Consider the following 19,139-nt stretch of genomic DNA (forward strand, 5'->3'; position numbering starts at 1 on the left):
AATTTATTCCCTGATAGAAGTTTTTTCAGGCTTTCACTGTATTTTCAGAAAGCATGATAATAAAAAAAGACACTGCAGAGGTAATGCAAGTATTAAATGGGTTCTGTGACAACATTTTTATTATAATTACCTTCAGTTTTGTATATTTGCACTCATTTTCTGCTCTTTAAAAATGATTCTACCTTCTTTTTAAAATTTTGCAACATATTTCAAGGAACTTGCCACACCTTTTTCCCCTCTTACATTATTACCCACACCAGTATAGCTTAACATTTTAAAACTTTTTCACACTGATTTATCACAGTACACCATCATATCCTGACTGCTGAGGTCATTGTGATATGTTGTGGCCTAACAGTAAAAGAGCAGAACATGAATGTGAGTCATCTCACCAATGTTGTTTGAGATGCCAGAGAATGGCAGTGACATAGTGTATATACAGCACTGATAAGATCAGTTTTGTGGGTGTTCTACTATTTTCATGTTAATGCTGTCAACAAGGTTAAATGCAAAAGTAAACACTCTCAGACCTGTCTGGCTTTCCCCTACCGTGTTTTTACCCAAACACTATTAGCACAATCCTTTTATATCACCACATTTTTCAGTTATAATGTTTAACAGGTGGGATTATGAATGTATAATGAGAATGGGTAAAGCAGGCGACTGAGAGAGGGAGAGGCAGGGAAAGCAGGAGAGAAATAACTTGTTTTATCCTGTTGGGGCAGGTTTAGCTAAAAGGTAGCTGCACCTATTTGGTTTTTAGGGAACAAAAGAGGCAGTGCTGTCACAAACACAGCAAGGAGGGAAGACATTAGAACAGAAGCCATTAAAACCCGATACCTGTGAGCTGTGTGTGTGAGTGTGTGTGTGAGTGTGCGTGCGTGTGTGTCTGTGTGTGTGTGTGTGTGTGTGTGTGTGTGTAGAGGAGGTGAAATGATAAATGCTCTGTGGGGGGGATTGTGGCACGAGCAGTTGGTGTGTACCTCTATTTTTGGGGGGTTGGGGGGGTGACGTTCCATGCAGCATGTTTAACTAGGGTCAACAACGCATATAATGTTTGGTGGTTTAGAGAGCCAATCCTCTCTCTAATTTTCCAATATAGCATTAACTCTTTCATGCGTAAATCATTAAAAACCTGTCCAGGTTCTTTAGCTAACTTAAAATTGCATGTTATCTGGATTTTGATTTCTTTCTAAATATAATTTATTTAAAAAGTAAATAAACTGGCCATATGTAGGAATAAAAATGCACCTTTGTATAGTAATATTGCTGAAGTAGAAAATGTACACAATTTAGGACTGTTGCATGATGTAGCTGATTTCTGAGATTATTCTATATTTTCAATATAGATTTGACATTCATTTTAGCGCCTCAAAAATATATTTGATTTGATTTGTACTTTTCGTATAAAAAGTTTGGACAAATATATTGGAAACATGGTGCACTGAGAATACCAAATAGCCTAGAACAGAATTGAGGATAATAATTTATGTTATAGTAATAGTATGTTATGTTTCAGGTGATTTGGAGGTGATTTATATTGTCTCCTATTTTCCTAAAACAGCAATGAATGTAGATGCTGTGCATGAATGGGTTAAATGATTCTAATCATTGCTTTAATGTGCAATTCAGCAAAATTATTGAAACTGTTTTTGCAGTTCCAGTTTTGTGAGAGTAATAACAAGCAATGCATGCACTTTTTCTTCAAGAAATGAATTGGATTTAAGAACAGGATTCCTGTTCTACAAATTAACCCCAACCAACAAAGGAAAACAGATTAGATTTCATTCTTTAGAGTAACACCATAAAATAATAAAATATAAACACCGCTGGTCGTAAGATTGACTAAGACACGGTGTGAATGTGTGTTCTTTAATGACTCAGCACTATAACAAGCAGCCTTGCGTGTCCTGATTGGGTTCATCACTTTGTCTCTGCTCTCTCAATTAGACTAGAGCCGGGCTGAATAAAGACACTGAATTACAGACTCCAGCTGAGAGAACAATAGAACACCCTGTCTCTCTCTCTCTCTGTCTATCTTTCTTCTCCCAGTTCTCTCTTTCTTCTCTACCAGTGGGCTTAGGGGAGTTATCTCACCCTACTCAGTGCCCTGGGCCTTAAGCGAAGCAACCCAAAACGAAAGACTAAGCGCTTGACTAACTGGAACTGAAGTAGAAGTGGGAATATGCAGTTCCATCTTCATCTTCGTCGTCCCCCACAGCAATTCCTCCTCTGTCTGTTTGGGCTGTTTTTCTCTGCATCCTTTCTCGTTTCATCACTTCTCTCCGCAGTCATCACTGTGAGCTGGCTCTTACAGCCGAAAAACGGGAGGATTATAATAACTGTGAGTTTGTGGCTTTCCCTTGGCTGCTAAGAAACCTGTCTGAATGATTCATATCCAGGGCTGTTGCTAATTCATTTATTTCAGTGCAGTTAAATGTGAGGCGACTGTGTACAGGATGTAAGGGAACATTTAGGGAAGAGTACTGAAGAGTTTCTATTTTTGGATAAGGTCCGTATTGATCTGAGGTTGCAGCTGGAGTGTAGTGGTACTATGAGGAGGAATGAAGAGCTGGGGGGAAACATTGACCTCCACTTGAGCTGGGGGGCAGGGATGACCTCCTCTCAAACCCCCTCTACATTACTCCACATGGAGTCTATTCTTCTCACAAAATATGCCATCAGATACGGGGGAGGGGCTGCTGGAGTCATTCATTTCCATTATCCTATTATCCTGCGCTCTTTCTCTCCAAAGCCTGTAGAATCAGGCTGCTGAATTTTGAGTTAGGTGATCATTATGTTCCTTTGAAATGGAGCTAGCGAAAGAATCGGGATGCAGAAGCTTTGCAGAACCAACAAATGACTTGTTACGGATGACACATTTTATAAAAATAAAAAAAAGTGTGATGTTTTCTTTATCTCCCTGTTGCATAAGGATGGTTTGGGTGGATTCATATTTGTTATTCCTTCATAGATAGGAAGGAAAGGATGCTGAGTCAGTGTGTGATGATTAACACTAGGGCTGTAGTGCATTTCTGTAGGAGGTGGTATGTGTGTATATATCTGTGTGTGTATATATATCTGTGTATGTGTGTGTGTGTGTGTGTTAATAACAGACTTCAGATCAGCACATCCTACACAGTAAGGAGGAGGTAGGCCTCCTACTAAGCGCCTGTGATTAAAGGTTCAAAAAGATACTGCATGGAGAGTTGCAGGAAAGGTAGCAGACGTGGCAAGCTGTGATGAAAACATGAACATAGACATGCTTTTTATCTTTTCTCTCTTTCTACTTCTCTTTTCCTTTTACCTCCCTCTTCCTTTGCTGCAGTACTCAGTTCAGGGTTAAAGCTGACACTTGGGCCCCATTCAGACTTGATAATAGTATCTGTCTCGGATGACTGGATCGCAAATGGACAGCATTAAATACATGTCTGAATGGTGTAAAATGTGTCTTGTGATCCAATCACTCAGGCTCTGTAGTTAGCACTGTCCACTTTTGATCCAATCACCCGAGACAGATCACCTGGTATTTTCATGGGTCATGAATGACCGTTTTCAATGAGCACTTTTCAAAACGGATGTAAAATCAGCAGCCTGGTGTCACTTCAAAACCAGACTCCAAAATTCCAGCCATTACCAAAACAAACGCAATTGAAATGTTTATTTTTAGCCATTGAATGTCATTTCCTAATTAAAAGGTTGGCGCTCATATCAGTTGGTAAAAGCTTTACTCCTACTATCATCTCTGTGGCATTTTGTTTGACTTTTGTTCATCTAATCACCTTTCATGTATTTTCAAGCAAAAACAGAGGAAAGTAAAACCTAAATAAAACTTGAGTTGCATAACTACATAAATTTAGTTACTGCATAACAAGACCATGGGTACACACTGTCAGAGTTCTGATTAAAAACCAGTCTCTTACAAGCAGCTCTAATAACTCTGAATACAGCGCACAGGGATAATAACTCAAATATACTGTACATATAATAACATTCTTTCTACAATAGGCAGTTTCTGGAATGTCTGGATATTTGTTTGTGTGGTTTCTGACCATTTAGTGTGCTCCATGGCTTTTATATAGAAATTCTGTCCAATGGTCTAAAAATATTTTAACTATGCCAATCTAATGGCTAAAAACATTCTGTAAACATACAGACAAACTCAAAATATTACACTTCAAATGGATGCATCATAATTTTTTTTTTAATTATTACATATTATTCTATGCAGTGTTTTTGCTAACTGTAAGAAGAAGTGAGCATATGAGGAGAATTTGCGTACCTGGTATGTACATATTATTTTGTTTTGCTTTCCTTTTTTTGCTAGTGTGGTGTGCAACCAGATAACAGTATGAGCTATAGCTACACCCATAGTTCCTGGTCTGTAGAAAAGAAGCTGCTATGGAACCAAAAAAGTTTCTGGAGCTACAACATCTAAAATCTGCCCTGGTTCCTGAGTTCCTGAAAAGGTTCTTAGGAGTCTGGATAAGTTGTATGGTAGATATATGCTTTTTCTTTTTTGAGAAACTCAGAAACTTTGAGTTTGAGAAAGGATTGTGCATTTTATTTCCTGTTTTGTAATTCCAAAAACCTTCATAGTTCCTCGCCATCCTGAACGCTGCTGATTGTAGTGGTTTCTGAATACTTGTGTTTGTGGAATCTAAGCACACTTGTTCAATCTATTTACTGTATTTATGCAAACGTCAAATTGTTTGTGTTATTAGGTGTTTTATTTTACAATATAGTTTCATATTTCTATGAAACACAATGCTTAAAAGGCTAAATAAATTTCTTTTTGTTGTTTTTGTCACTACTCCTTTAAGGAGTTTTTGCGATTCTGTGAGACCCTCTGGCAGCATAGTGAGATTTGTAGCAGGTGTTTGTTGTTTAATTGCACCAGAAGGACACAGCAGCCTAACAGGGGAATGAGAAGAGTGAGAGAAAGAGAATACAGGGAAATCAGTTCACCTAGAATTATTTCTCTAAATTTTGACATTAATATATGACAGATAACTGTGAGCAAATTTCCCTTTCATTTAAATCACTAAAATCTGTTTTTATGAAAGGCCTAGGTGAGAGATTTGATCTTTCTGATTCATGCCCAAATTGATCCGCATCATTCAAATAACATCAGTGAAAGGTTAGAGACAAACAGAATATTAGATAGATTAGATAGAAGATTCAATTATAGTGATAAGGAAATGAAAAGGGGACTGGCTTTGTGATACAGGATTACGCTTAAACATATTAATGAATTCATGTGAAAATCATACCTGAGTTCCACTGGATCACAGTTTAAGCCAGAGGATTTATTTTTTCCTTTTACAAAGGAATCACTGTGACAAATTACCACGTTGAGCAGTCTGTTGGTTTCCCCCGGAGATCTGGTTGAGATTTTCATTATTTGTGGTGGAGATTCCTCCAGCTGTTGTGACAGATGAGCAAAGGCAGTAGGAAAGGAAGAGTTGTAAAGGAAATGACACAGGGGTGATGAAAGGAGAAGAGGTTGGAAAAAGAAGAGTGAAGTGCACTGGGGCCAAATCAAGTTTATGTAAGGCTACAGCAGGGTTGACTGCTACAGTGCATGGTAGACACACACACACACACACACACACACACACACACACACACACACACACACACACACACACACACACACACACACACACACACACACAAAAAATCATACTCCACTCTGTAGGAAAGCTGGCTAAGTAACAGCATCTAATGGACCCTTGATGCTCTCTCTCTCTCTGAACCTGATCCAGACAACTCTCTACTTCATCCTGTCTAACCAAACACACATATTGCTTCCATTCACACATGAACACGCACAAAAATACAACTTCTGCTCTTTAATTTTCTCTTTATTATTTGTTCACAGCCTCCAATATAGCTGATTTTTTGGTTGACCAAAAATTAAATGCTGGAAAATGAATTAGTGTTGCATAAAGTTTTGAAAGTTTGTCAAACAAGTAAATGCTTATAATATTTTCACATATTTATTTAAATACAGCAGCACTATGTTAATGTTTGAGAGCTATATAAAAAGTGTCATTGGGTTGTTTGTGGCCTAGTTTCATATAATCTACTTTCAGATAGTCTAATAAGCTTGAGAATACATTTCTCAGGCCAGATCCATATTTTATCCCAGGATCTAAAACGCTTTTGTAGCCAGGGATCCCATTAACTGTAAAAGGAATTCCACAGACTCCCTTTTGATGAAGATTATCCAACTATTCATATATAGCGTGTAAGAGTCGCTAGAGTTTACTCAGTATGGTGAGGGGAAAAAATCCCAGTGAGCGGCTGGAAATGCCTTGTTTACGAGAGTTCAGAGAAAAACTCTGTAGAGCGTTGTGCATGAAAATCCTGGGAGATCAGCAGTTTCTGAAAGTTTCCCCCATATTTGATGTGAACATTAACTGAAGCTCTTGCCATGTACAGTGTGTGCACAATTATATGTACTGCAGCACTGCCACATGGCTAATTGGATAATTGCATGAATGAGCAAGAGTATAGGTGTTCCTAATAAAGTGTCTGGTGAGTGTTTACGGACCCAGTATTTGTGCATGTGTATGTATAACTTTGTGTTTACATTTATATATTTAAGTTTTTGATTGATTGTATCCTGCACCTGCCCTGCAAGCATGCCACTAACCTATTGAGAGAACTTTTTCCCTCTCTCAGCCTTGGCTTAGAGGAAATTAGGTCATGCAGGCACTGAAAAGGATGTAATTGAGTTTGTTTTTTGCTTCAGTACTGCAGCTGTTCCACTATAATTCCTCAGTCATACTTTATTACACAAGGCTGATGTTCTTCTTTCCAGTCAAATTAGGGGAATCTTTGCTCGTATGTGTGTGAGTGTGTTTGTGTGTGTGTGTGTGTGGGTGTCTGTGTGGGTGGGTGTATGCTTCCAAATTTCACTGTTTGTGTAGGTCATTTAACATTCCTCTATCTCATTCCTTGAGTTATTTTTAGAATTAAAGACCATTTATTGTCTGTCTTTTTTAAAGAACAATACTTTTACCCACAACCATTATTACACTTTCAGCAAGACTTATATCTGTGTTTTCTTTATTCCACAGACCCTTGCATGAGAAGCTCCCGAAGACCATGAGGTGTGTGAACAGTGACATCCCTCTTTGGAGATGCCAGTAATGCCAGTGTTTGAGTCAGGTAATGCGATCACTTTTATACACAGAGAGAAATCACACAAGCCCCAAAAATTTGTTCTGATTTTACTAATTGTTGTTAGAATTGTTGTGGTACAGGAGACAGTAAAATTGCTAACAAATGATATCCCACATCCAACTTTAATATTAATGGCAGTAAGCAGCAATGGCATTTTATGTATATTAGTCAGAGTAGTGGTATTTATTTTTATAGCACTTTGATAATATGGTAGCTTTGCTTTTTTTTAAATTTAAATATCCAATAAGCAAAACTGCCTTTATCGGTGGCTGTGGCTCAGGTGGTAGTGCGGGTTGTCCACTAATCGTAGGGTTGGTGGTTCGATTCCCGGCCCACATGACTCCACATGCCAAAGTGTTCTTGGGCAAGACACTGAACCCCAATTTGCTACTGATGGCAAGCTAGCACCTTGCATAACTCTGCTACCATTGGTGTGTGTTTGAATGGGTGAATGAAAACCAGTGTAAAGTCCTTGTAAAACCGCTAAGGTTAAAAAATTGCTATATAAGTGCAGACCATTAATATGCATAAAGCAGCAAAGCCATTTGCATATTCATGAAACAGATTGTGTCTAACTGTAAATATAATTTTAATGTTGCTGAAGTGGGAGGTGAGTAGGCTTCACATCCTGTACTCTTTGCTGTGTGTCAGAGATATTTCTGGTGTTTAAGACTCTGCATACACATGCTGCAGCTCTCTCACTCTGATAGCTGTGTGTGTGGATGGTGAGACTTCTTTTGCCTTCCACTGATTTTCACCTCAGCAGGTGCTTTGTGAGTACACATGCTCTGAGAAACCACTCCCTTTGAATGTGGTGCATGGTGTCAGTGACTTGCTTGTATGTCAGTTGTAACATTCTAGGAGTAATTTACAGTTTGCTGGTCAAACATGTTTGAGAGTTCGAGGGCTAATGTGTTATTGAGGTAGTTCAAAGCTGGGAACAGCGCATTCCTTATCATGACAGCTCCAATAGTAGGCTATGTTGTGGCAAAATTGCCAATGGTTCTTGTCTGTCTCAGATGCTAAACCATGCTAACTTGGTTCTTGTTTGTCTCAGATGTTAAACCATGGGAAATATAGAGAGCCAGAATGGAGACCACAGCTTATACTTCGAGACTCAAAACCATCTATCACGCAAGCACATGTCACACTCTCTCCGGATCGCCAATAAGCATTCTCGCCGCTCTCGCAACATTTCGTCTGGTAAAGAGGAGCACAATGATTCGGAAGCCAGCACCAGATCAAGCAGCACTCCCAGCATCCCTCAGTCGCTGTGCGAAAATGGCCTGGAGCCCTTTAATGAGACAGATGCTCTGAGTGGACATGTCTGGGGTGATCCAGTTGGCGTGAACCTGCGGCCCATATCTTTTCATGACCAGCCTGGTGAACAGAGTACCACACCAGGCTCAGAGGACGGAGGGGAAACAGTGGTGGGTGATGGACAGGATGATGACGGCCTCAATGAGACAGAGAAGTCATACCTGCAGAGGGTGAATGATCCACTTGATGAAGGTGGAAGCTTCAAGAACAAGAAGCGTTCCAAATCAGCCGACATGTGGCGCGAAGACTCGCTTGAGTTCTCGCTGTCTGACCTCAGCCAGGAACAGTTGACTAGCACAGAGGAGATCGTCCATACCACTGAGCCTAAAAATGGAAAGTTAAATGGAGGACATGAGGGTCACTGTGGCGAGAGGACCAATTCTTTAGATGAGCTGTGCACGCAGAAGACATCCACACACTGTGGCTTTAGGAATCGCTACAAGTACAGGCGGGATAGCAAAAGGACAACAGCCAGGAATATAAACAATAGTATGCTGTCTCCAGAGGAAGAAGGCGGCAGTGGTTATGGAGCATATACACTGCCCTGCAGACGCTCTCACTGCCTTTCTGAAGGTCGTCCTAACCAACAGGGGGCACTGTGCTCCAGCATGCAAGGTCGGCGTGCACAGACTTCGCATGTAAGTACCTTTATTAAAGTAATATGCATTATTGCCCATTAACTGCATGTACAACATTTACTCCATTTATAAAAAAGTACCAAAAATACTGTAATATTTTAATTACTGTAATAGCTGTAAACAGCTAGCAAGTGCAACGATCAAGGAGTGTATGACTAGAGTATGTATGACTCTTCAAATTATCATGATAACATGATAAGCTCACTTATCCTTAATATTGGATCAGAAAAAGTGTGACAGACCTCAAGCTTGTTGTTCTTCACCCAATACTATTAAAGTTTAATAATCAAGAACTAATGCTGTGTTCTTTGACTATATCTGATGCCATTGTAATGGTAATAAATTCTAGATCCTAGAATATATAATCAAGACCAAATTGTGAGGTGCTTGGCTAGTTCTTAAATGTTGAAGTAAGAAGATAAAAGGGAGCTGAAAATAAAGGATCACAATGGCAATTCTGCCTTCTACATATCTGCTATACTGAGATTTTCATGGCGCTGTCCTCAGTTTCATAGAACACCTTTGCCAATACTCGTCAGCTTTTTAAGTGCCCTGCAATGCCAGAGTGATCTCTGTAGTTCAAGAGGGCAATGTAGAGGGTTTTGGATGGTTCTTTGGATGGGCAAACTTAATAGCTTTCTAAACAGCTTCTATTTGGAACCTTTTTTGTTGTAACGAGCTACATAGAAGCTTTTAGGTTTCTACAGAGGTACAAACAAACAGTGTTTTATCAGTCTCAGTCAAGACCAAGACAAGTCCAAGACATATACCAATTGAGACCAAAACTGAGACATTTGCCAGTTAAGACCAGGACTAAAGGCAATATTTTAGACTTATGGTCCAAGAAACTTAGGATCAGAGACACCAAACACAGATACAATGGTCTGGTGACCAGGACGCCAATCTTGAAAAGTACAACCATGCAAACTGATGAATGTTTCTAAAAGTGTACACTTCCCAGTGTCATTGTACCAGTAATGCATTAGTGTTTAAAAGGCACTAAAACCTGTTCTTAATGCTGCTCATAGGACATCACAGCAGGTGAGGGCAGTGAATATGGAGACAGTGGCATTGATGGTGTGACTGTTGATGCCAAGCCCCAGTCACGTCGCTGCAAGGCCATGTCGGCTTCTTTCTCCGTGTACTCTGCTGCCAGCATCAGGAGCAGCAGTGGAAGCAGCAGTGGAGGAGGAGGGGATCGGGAGCGGCGGCTGGGTGAAGGCCAAGGAGTGTATGAGAACTTTCGACAGGAGCTTGAGATAAGCTCACGGCAGACATGCGAAAGCCTTGAGGAGGCGGGGTCGGCTGTCAGTGATGAGAGAAGCAGTGGCACAGCGAGTTCTGCCTTCCTGTCAGAGGCACTGTTTCTCGAGACAACGCAGGGTACAGTACGCAAGGCAGGTGCCTTGGCTGTGAAGAACTTCTTGGTGCATAAGAAGAATAAGAAGGTCGAGTCGGCAACCAAGCGCAAGTGGAAGCGCTACTGGGTATCACTGAAAGGTAAGAACACTGATTGACTTTAAGTGGCACCTATTTGTGATACAGATTGTAAAACTATACATTTTTTATAAAATACATTTGTCATGATTTTATTTATTTATTTGACATAAATTCCAGTTCCTGGATGTGTTGTTAAGCTATATAAACTTGAATACTTTGAATGATTGTTCAGTTTAATAGTAGTTGGTTGGATTTGGTTTGTCCTGCCAAGCCCCATCTATTTTTCTAATACATGTGGTTACATTTGTTCCCTCCAAAGATCATGTCCTCTCATTCATCCATTAAAGTACAATAGAATTACACCCTCAGGCCACAATGACAAAATGCATCAATGCACCTGTTCCTTTTCTACCTCACCAGCTAATCACATCAGCAGTAAGGTTAATTCACCTAGAGCTTTTGATTCTTTTGTTTGAGGTATTACTTGGGACATTGTGGAATTTCACACGCTCTGGTAAAAAAAAAAAAAAACAAACAAACAAAAAAAAACCTATTGTGGGTAACTGGCAGGAGAACATTTCCTAACGTGGGTTGTGCTGTGCTCTTCCTCCACTGCATTCATTGACCTCACACCTGAAAATACACACATCTATATAGGATTCAGGGTTGTGTCCCAAACTGTAAAACATACTCTAAGTATTATAACTAAATAGTAATGACACTATTGTTGTGACATCTTGTTTAGTGCTGACTCTCAATTGCTCAGTTTTAGGAGCGTTAGGAGAATAAAATAACTTTATTGTGCACATCAATATGACTGTCATAGATGCTAGAATAAGATGAAAGATGAAAGTCTCTCAAGAAGGGCTTTTAGTTTTAATCAGCTGTTAGCTCTTATTGTGACTGCCTGATCAAACATCAGTGCCCATGCATAACTGATACCATGGTGTAACTCATTCTCTGGCACCATAAACAACACATAACCAACAGAAAGAACTAGTTGCCTAATGTTAACTATAGTTAGTGAAAATATAAGCACTGGTTGAAGGGAAATGGGTTGTGCTGTTGTAATCTCACACTACATGTGAACTAGCTAGCTAAAATAGTGAAAAAATCTAAAACCTGGTTCTTTCTGATGCCTTTTTTAACCTGGTCTGTGTTTTCCATTTATTTTGTTACCTAATCTGTGTACTTTGTTCACCAGCCTGTCAGAAAAGTTTGGCACAAACCAGATAGTGTTAGCATGTTATTTACAACCCTTACCAGAGTTCACATCACATCAGAGTGGTTTTCTTTCATATATTAAGTTGGGGTGAAATAATTTGGTGCATCTGCACTGAATGAGTACAGATTCCTTGCCAATTCCAACTTGATACCTCTGACGCACTGCTGACAGTGAATTAATATTACAGGATTGACTATGCGAATCACAGCAGCCCAGAAACGTTTATTATAGAGCAGTGGTTCTAAAAACAGTCCTCAAGGAACCCATGAGGACATGCACAACACATAGATAGAGCAGGTTTCAGAACCACTGTTATAGAGAATCCTGTCTTTTTTTTTTTTTTTCATTTTTAACAAAACACACTATAGATTTAATTTTAATTTCATTCATTATTCCTGCAAGAAGCACCTCAAAATATCACAGATTGCACTCTTTCTTGTCCTTTGCACATGAAACCTAATAAAATAATTTGAAAGTATTCTCTCTGGACCTTGTGCTGTAATTCCCCTTAACCTAGCGGTGTCAAATCATATCACTGCTGCCCTCCCACTCCTCAGTTCATTTTCTCATTATCATGGGAGGGTAGAGACGAACCTTTATAGTTGTTTCCCTTTATACTTCAGATTCCCCTTTATTTATTTATTCAGTGCTCATTACAAATCAGTTCTGACCTAGACGCCAAGACTTGCCCTTGAATTTTAATGCAGTGTCTGTTCCAGGTTCCAAGATGTCTCTGTCTGTGGATTGCAATCCCCAAACAAATCTGGTGTGATATTCTAATTAGGTTTTCACTGCCTATCTTGTGGCCACTGGTGTGTGATGATCTCATGCCACACAGATTTTAGTCAAAAAGGACTAAATGTTAAAATCATGCATTAACTGGTCTTGCTAACCCTTGCTTTTTATACTATCCTAGAGTTGTCTGTTCATTACTAGCGACAGTATGCTATCAAACAAATCTTTACCCTCTCTTCTCTTTTGTTGTGTACCCTTTCCAGGTTGCACACTTTTCCTTTATGAGACTGATGGACGCTCAGGAATTGATCACAACAGCATTCCCAAACATGCAGTGTGGGCTGAGAACAGCATCGTCCAGGCTGTTCCTGAACACCCAAAGAAGGACTTTGTTTTCTGCCTAAGTAACTCATTAGGTGATGCCTTTTTCTTCCAGGTGAGTTTTTTTTCCTGATTCCAATGGATATAGCAATGCTACTACCTATATTTGAAAGCAACTGTGGTTACATCAGGTGATTAGAGACCTCCAGCTATTTGTCCAAATTAGGCAATTCTCAGCATTTTACAAGTTCCTCAAGCAAGGTGTAGCAGTAAATGGCTTAATGGTTAGGGTTCTTCTGAACCATTTTATGTGCTTGGTAATAATACAAGAAATCTGAATGCCTTAGTGGCATTTCATTGTGCTGCAGATTATATGTATCTTGGTTTTAAAGGCCAATCTGTCAGACATGATCCAATAATGACATTAACATTATTCATGCTATTACTCTCATAAATGGCAACAAAATGTTCTATTTCTGTCAGTTTTATATTAAAAGGAGGACCCAATAACCATGCAAATACCCAAATTCTCTGTTTTCAGACATACACTTTTTAGGTCTAGCTGTTGGTTGAAAGTGTATCTAGTTCTCAGTTGTTTTCATATTGTTGTATATGTCTAATATAAAACAGATCTATGCCGAATACAATTGTAGGCACATCATTCAGCAAACATCTTGTAGGTTTGCTGGAACTCAGTCCATCATTTCAGTCCACTGTCTAAACGCAATCTTTGATGTGTCTGTGATCAGACGTCAGGTCAGACAGAGCTGGAGAACTGGATCACGGCCATCCACTCAGCATGTGCCACGGCGGTGGCCCGGCAGCACCACCGCGAGGACACCGTGCGCTTCCTGCGTGCTGAGATAAAGAAGCTGGAGCAGAAGATTGATATGGACGAGAAAATGAAGAAGATGGGAGACATGCAGCTCTCAGCTGTCACTGACAGTAAAAAGAGGAAGACCATTCTGGAACAGGTGCATGACAGAGTTCAATCAACTTCTCAGATCCTGATTTACTGTAGCACTGATGGTTTTCAGAAACGGTTATATTTAGGGAGACATTCATAAAACATTCACTGTTTTAAGTAAATAGAGCCAAATGTTAAAGAACAGGTTTGCATGCTTTCATTGTTTTAAATACATATATGTCTCACGGCTAATTATCTGACGTTTTGTACCATTTCCTTCTGAAACATTTGTGCGTGTATAAAGATTTACGGAAAGAATTCCATGCTCTTTGCACTGAGGGCACAGTCCTAAATCTGTGCATTTGTTTTTAAATGTGACTGGAATGTAGTGCACACAGTTAGGATTACTGGATTTCTGAAAAGCAGGTGCATTTTTGCTGCTGTTTTTAATTTCTTCTAGTTAGGTCATTGTTTTTATGGAGCCAGTTTTATACTTCCTGTAGAGCTTACTTAAAACATACTCATACATAAACAGTTGAAGTGCTTTAAGTGCTTCCCGATGGTTTATACAAAATCCTTTTGTATGGAGTACAGTACTGTGCAAAAGTCCTAGGCACCCTAATTTTTTTAAACTAATATTTTTTGTCTTAAATGTTCTGCATTATGGGGTCAGTAAAAAAAAAAAGTTTCGATTTCTAAACATTACTTTCCATCTAAAATTAAATGTTCAAATTAAATGTTTGTATGCCAGTAAAGCAGGTAACATATTATGTAATAGACATTTCAGACCAAATGTTCTATATTTTTGGAAGAATCTTTGCTTAAGAGAATTTCTCTGCATGTGCCTTTTGCACAGTACTGTAAGTAGTTTAATAGTTAATATTTGTGTTTTTTGTATTAAAGGTGTTTTTTTTTTAAATAATGGTTGTTTATAGGGAATCTTTTGAGTAGGACTGTGATAAAGAAAATGCTTTGATTCATGCATGGACATTATGGTTTGTGTGTGGGAGATTGGTGTATGCAATATGTGTTTGAAAACTCTTTGCCTGAGTGCTTGTTGCGGGGGAAGAGGGGGGGGTGTTCGGGTTACAGGGGGTTTGTGCTTAAGAGAGTTTTCTGTTTTTTGTTGTTCCAATGATGGAGGTGTACACTCCTCCATGGATTTTAAATAGACTCAGTATAATGTGTGTGTGTATAATGTGTGTGTATGTGTGTGTGTGTGTGAGTGTCTGTGTGTGTGTGTGTGTGTGTGTGTGTGTGTGTGTGCTTGGTTTGCTCACTAACACTGCTCTCTAGCACAATATAAGTATTAAGAAAATTCTTGCCCACAGCACTCACCACAAAGCACCACTATCCCTTCCTAATCATATTCATACCTCTAAATATTTTGTAATAGGAGTAATATAATAGCCTAAAAACAATTAATGCTTTATATTTTTGCCAGTTTTTGGTAAAAAAATAAATGTTGGGATAATATTTTTCTAAGCTGTTTTATTCTTTATTGATCTTATTCCATAATCATCTCTATTTGAATCTAAAATTCTAGTAGGACTGGAAGCATTTTCATATACAGTAGACCTTTGCTATTGAATTGTATTGTAGTCTTTATTGTTCTTACTGAATCTATGCCTTACCTGCTTTTTTTTCTGACTTAGATCTTCCTTTGGGAGCAGAACCTCGAGCAGTTTCATGTGGATCTGTTTCGTTTTCGCTGTTACTTATCCAGCCTGCAGGGCGGCGAACTTCCCAACCCCAAGCGTCTACTGGCTTTCGCCTCACGGCCCACAAAGCTGGCCATGGGCCGCCTGGGCATCTTCTCCGTCTCTTCCTTCCATGCCCTGGTACACACCCACTTACAACCATACCATCCCCCCACCCATACATATCCACATATCCACACAAAAACACTCAAATGTACATGTACACTGTAGTTATTTGGGTTTCATGTAGTCTTATAAACATGGCCCTTAAGTAAAGTGTTACAAGCATTTCTTTAGGCATATGTAGCTTTAATGAGGCACTGTAAACATGTTCCTTAATTATTGCGTAAGCAATGTCTCTTTAGGGTTTCTTTTTTTTTCTTTTTAGCTTTTTTTTGTTTTTAATAATTGGAATATCTTACTTCACTACCTTTCTCTTGCTTTGTTTCTGTGAAAATTCCTTTGAGCTACATTCTGTGTATGCCAACAGAGAAACATACACACACACCCACAAATGCAAACATACCTCTATCATATGCATGCCATTCTACAGTACTAATGTGCATATCTTTAGTTTTCCTTCAGTTTCTCACACACCCACAGACACATTCACTATCTCATAGTGATCTTATGTAACACCTCTCAGGTTTAAAAGGAAACAGGTTTGAGTTATGTAGGCAGACTGATGGAATGATCCACCTGTACACTCTACTCTTAACACATCCAGCATCATCCCACACTTCTGTCATTACTGTGCAGAATGGCAATGCTTGAAAAAAGTTTCTCCTGAAGGAACTACTTGGGGAATAAATAGAGGAACTACATGAGTCTGTCAGCATTGTTCTTCCCTATAAGAAGGGAATTCAATGAGAAATTGATTACAGTTTTAAGCTGAGAGAGAGTTTTTTCCCGGGGAAAGCTTCAGTGATGAGTCAGTAATTGGCTTTGTTTGGTTTGTATAGGGACTGCTCTCTGTGTAATATATTCTTCGTGAGCATTTAACAAGATTAAAGAACCATAACATGTCTTTTTAAAAGAGCTCTTTCTCTCACTCTTCAGCACAAAAACTGAATAGTAATAAACCCTGTTCTACCAGAATAAAGCCTTCAGTGCATTGGCCCATCAGCGATTACACTTTCCTTCATACAAGAGTTGCAATCATATTTTCTAAGTGATTTACTGCTTTGCTAATGACATGTGGGATTTATGTTCTCATCTTTGCTGCAGAGTTACAGCTTCGTTGTGTAGCTCTGCCCCAATGTGAATTAACCCAGAAACGCCAGACAGATTCTGGGTCTCTACAGGAGGTGAATGTGGATGCCAAAACATTGTGGCTATGTGTATATTCATGCTGTGACCTATATATGCAGCAAGTTATATTTCCAATCTTATCAGAGGCTTAGGATTTGCTGAGGTGTCAGCATGTTACATTATCACCATTATCAAGAAATGGTAACTGTAGGGAAGATAAGCTTGGTACTGTTTATGTCAGCAGGTTTATTTGGCATGATTTTGAAACTTGAGGCCAACTATGTAAGCATGTTTTGGTTAATGCATTAATCAGCATATGCAGTTAAAAGCCGTATTTAGGGTAATTTATGCGTTTCTGTGCATTTGTGTGTGGTTTCCAGGTTGCAGCACGGACAGAGAGTGGCGTTCGAAGGCGGACCCATGCCCTGTCCCGCTCTTCCAGTAAACGCAAGAGCCGTTTTTCCTCACTGTGGGGTCTGGACACTACCTCAAAGAAGAAAAGCAAAAGCAGACCCACCATTAGCCAGGTCTTCACATTAACATGAATATCATAGTTTATATGTGATTGAATCATATAAGATGAGTATATTGAAAGGATATCAGCTATTGGAAGACATTAGTAGAGGTGAACAGCATCTGTCTATGTGAAATTTAAGCACAGTCAGGAAAGCCAGTAATGTGTATTGTCATTAAGTCTACCTGATGACAGTTGTTAATGTACACAAAGCCATCGCTGCTTTTTAAAAAAAAATTATTTTGGAAAAGTGACTCCTTTAACAGTGCCAAAATGTGATCTTCTCTGTCTATTCTGTTTGTTATAGGTGTTTGTGGATAGAGAGGAACCAGTGGAGAAAAGTCTGGAGAAAATGTTTGGTGATCCAACCAAGGAGAGCTTGGTAAGGAAAATACCGCTTTACTGTGAATTTTTAAAAGAATTAACCTTGAAAGAGAACTGCAAACTGTAAATAATTACATTATGTGCAATTTTTTGGACAGAAATTTTTTTTTGGAAACCCAGTAAAGTGGGGGGGGGGGGGGCGTGGAAAAGGAGGAATGCACTGAGTAATAGGGGTGTAAACTTTTAGTTTAGCTGTTCATTGGGCATTGCTGCTAAGGGTCTCCTGGGAGAGATGGGGGATGCTAGACTATTTTCCCACCCGACACATCCATAACAGAGCTGGATGAGACAGATGGTTTGAGTCTTGGGGTGAAATGTATTTGCATGTGTATGTGACAGAGAGCGAGAACCATTTGAAAGAGCACACATATGTGAGAATTTGTATCTGTGTATAAGAGAAGGAATGCAAAGGAATGATTATGCATACTGTGTGTGATGCAAAGGGAGAATTAAAAATGGCTTATTTGTATTAGTAACTCACAGTGACCAAACTGCTACCATTTCATCAGCCTGCCATCAGTGTGTTCATGTGTATGCACAATCCTTTACACTCCCTTTAAACCCTGTGTGTGGGATCATGCTCTCATTCATTACATAGCCCACCATCAGTGGAATGCTGTAGCCAGATTGCTTGGAGGGAAAGGGCACAGTGAAGCCTGTCACCTGATATGGGATGATAAGATATCAGCACTTGGGCAGTATGCTGCTGCTGACAGCAGGACGGATCTGCGGACAGGCCTGGGAGTCCAAGAGCCTCATACCCTAGCCACAATGCTCTCCTGTTCATCAAAATTCACCCCACTGATCAGCAACCACAGGCCAAGCTTTAGCTCTAAGGGGCAAAAAGAGATCAGATACCGTTATGGTTGGATGCCAAGTTAATTGGATTCAGCAAATTAGCTGGAATTAGTGACAGATCTGGCTTGATGCATTTCTCCTATATTCATCTAGACAGCTCTGTTTAATTGTGATATGGCTAAATAAAGCCCACATTTAAAATAGTACAGGCATGACAAAGTCAAATGTGCGTGGCGTGTGTGTGTGGATGTTATGTTGAATGGGAAGGCTAAAAAAATCTACTGTACCTCAGTGTTACTATTATGAAACCATTATTTGCCTGTTTGTTCATTAGTTCATTCATTCATTTGTTAGTTTAACTTCTGTTTTGGCTTCCCATTTATATTATGCACATTGTTACTGAAACTGAGGAGCAGTCTGAAGAGCACACCATAATCGTACAGCCCTATTACCTGCATATTGACGTTCTTGTTGTTTGCTTTATGCAAGGATCAGACAGGTTCCATGAGGAGCCTTCCTCAGCATGCTGCAGACAGTGATGTTTGGGTCACTGAATACCTCACACCATCTTGGGTAATTTTGCCCAATGATCAGCCTGTTCTGGCAATTATACAGCCAGGAGAGATGACCCTGGAAGCCCTGGAATCTGTCTGCAAGGTGAACACACAAACATACATGCGCACAAACATTCACACACTTACAGGTCAGCATA

At 39.5% G+C, this 19,139-nt stretch overlaps 1 protein-coding gene across 1 annotated transcript in view; it reads left to right on the plus strand.

The window, feature by feature from the left end:
- The window catches only part of tiam1a (TIAM Rac1 associated GEF 1a), a 61,866-nt gene that overhangs the window by 12,520 nt on the left and 30,207 nt on the right, over positions 1-19,139 (plus strand). Inside the window, exons 2-10 of the mRNA XM_053644604.1 lie at positions 7,089-7,179; positions 8,252-9,152; positions 10,181-10,652; positions 12,816-12,988; positions 13,623-13,847; positions 15,436-15,621; positions 17,112-17,258; positions 17,553-17,627; positions 18,917-19,084. Of these exons, the coding sequence (XP_053500579.1) occupies positions 8,262-9,152; positions 10,181-10,652; positions 12,816-12,988; positions 13,623-13,847; positions 15,436-15,621; positions 17,112-17,258; positions 17,553-17,627; positions 18,917-19,084 (2,337 nt within the window). The 5' untranslated portion in view covers positions 7,089-7,179; positions 8,252-8,261. The remainder of the gene's footprint in view (positions 1-7,088; positions 7,180-8,251; positions 9,153-10,180; positions 10,653-12,815; positions 12,989-13,622; positions 13,848-15,435; positions 15,622-17,111; positions 17,259-17,552; positions 17,628-18,916; positions 19,085-19,139) is intronic.

Source organism: Ictalurus furcatus, chromosome 16 (genome assembly GCF_023375685.1).
Source record: "Ictalurus furcatus strain D&B chromosome 16, Billie_1.0, whole genome shotgun sequence".
Taxonomy (NCBI): Eukaryota; Metazoa; Chordata; class Actinopteri; order Siluriformes; family Ictaluridae; genus Ictalurus; species Ictalurus furcatus.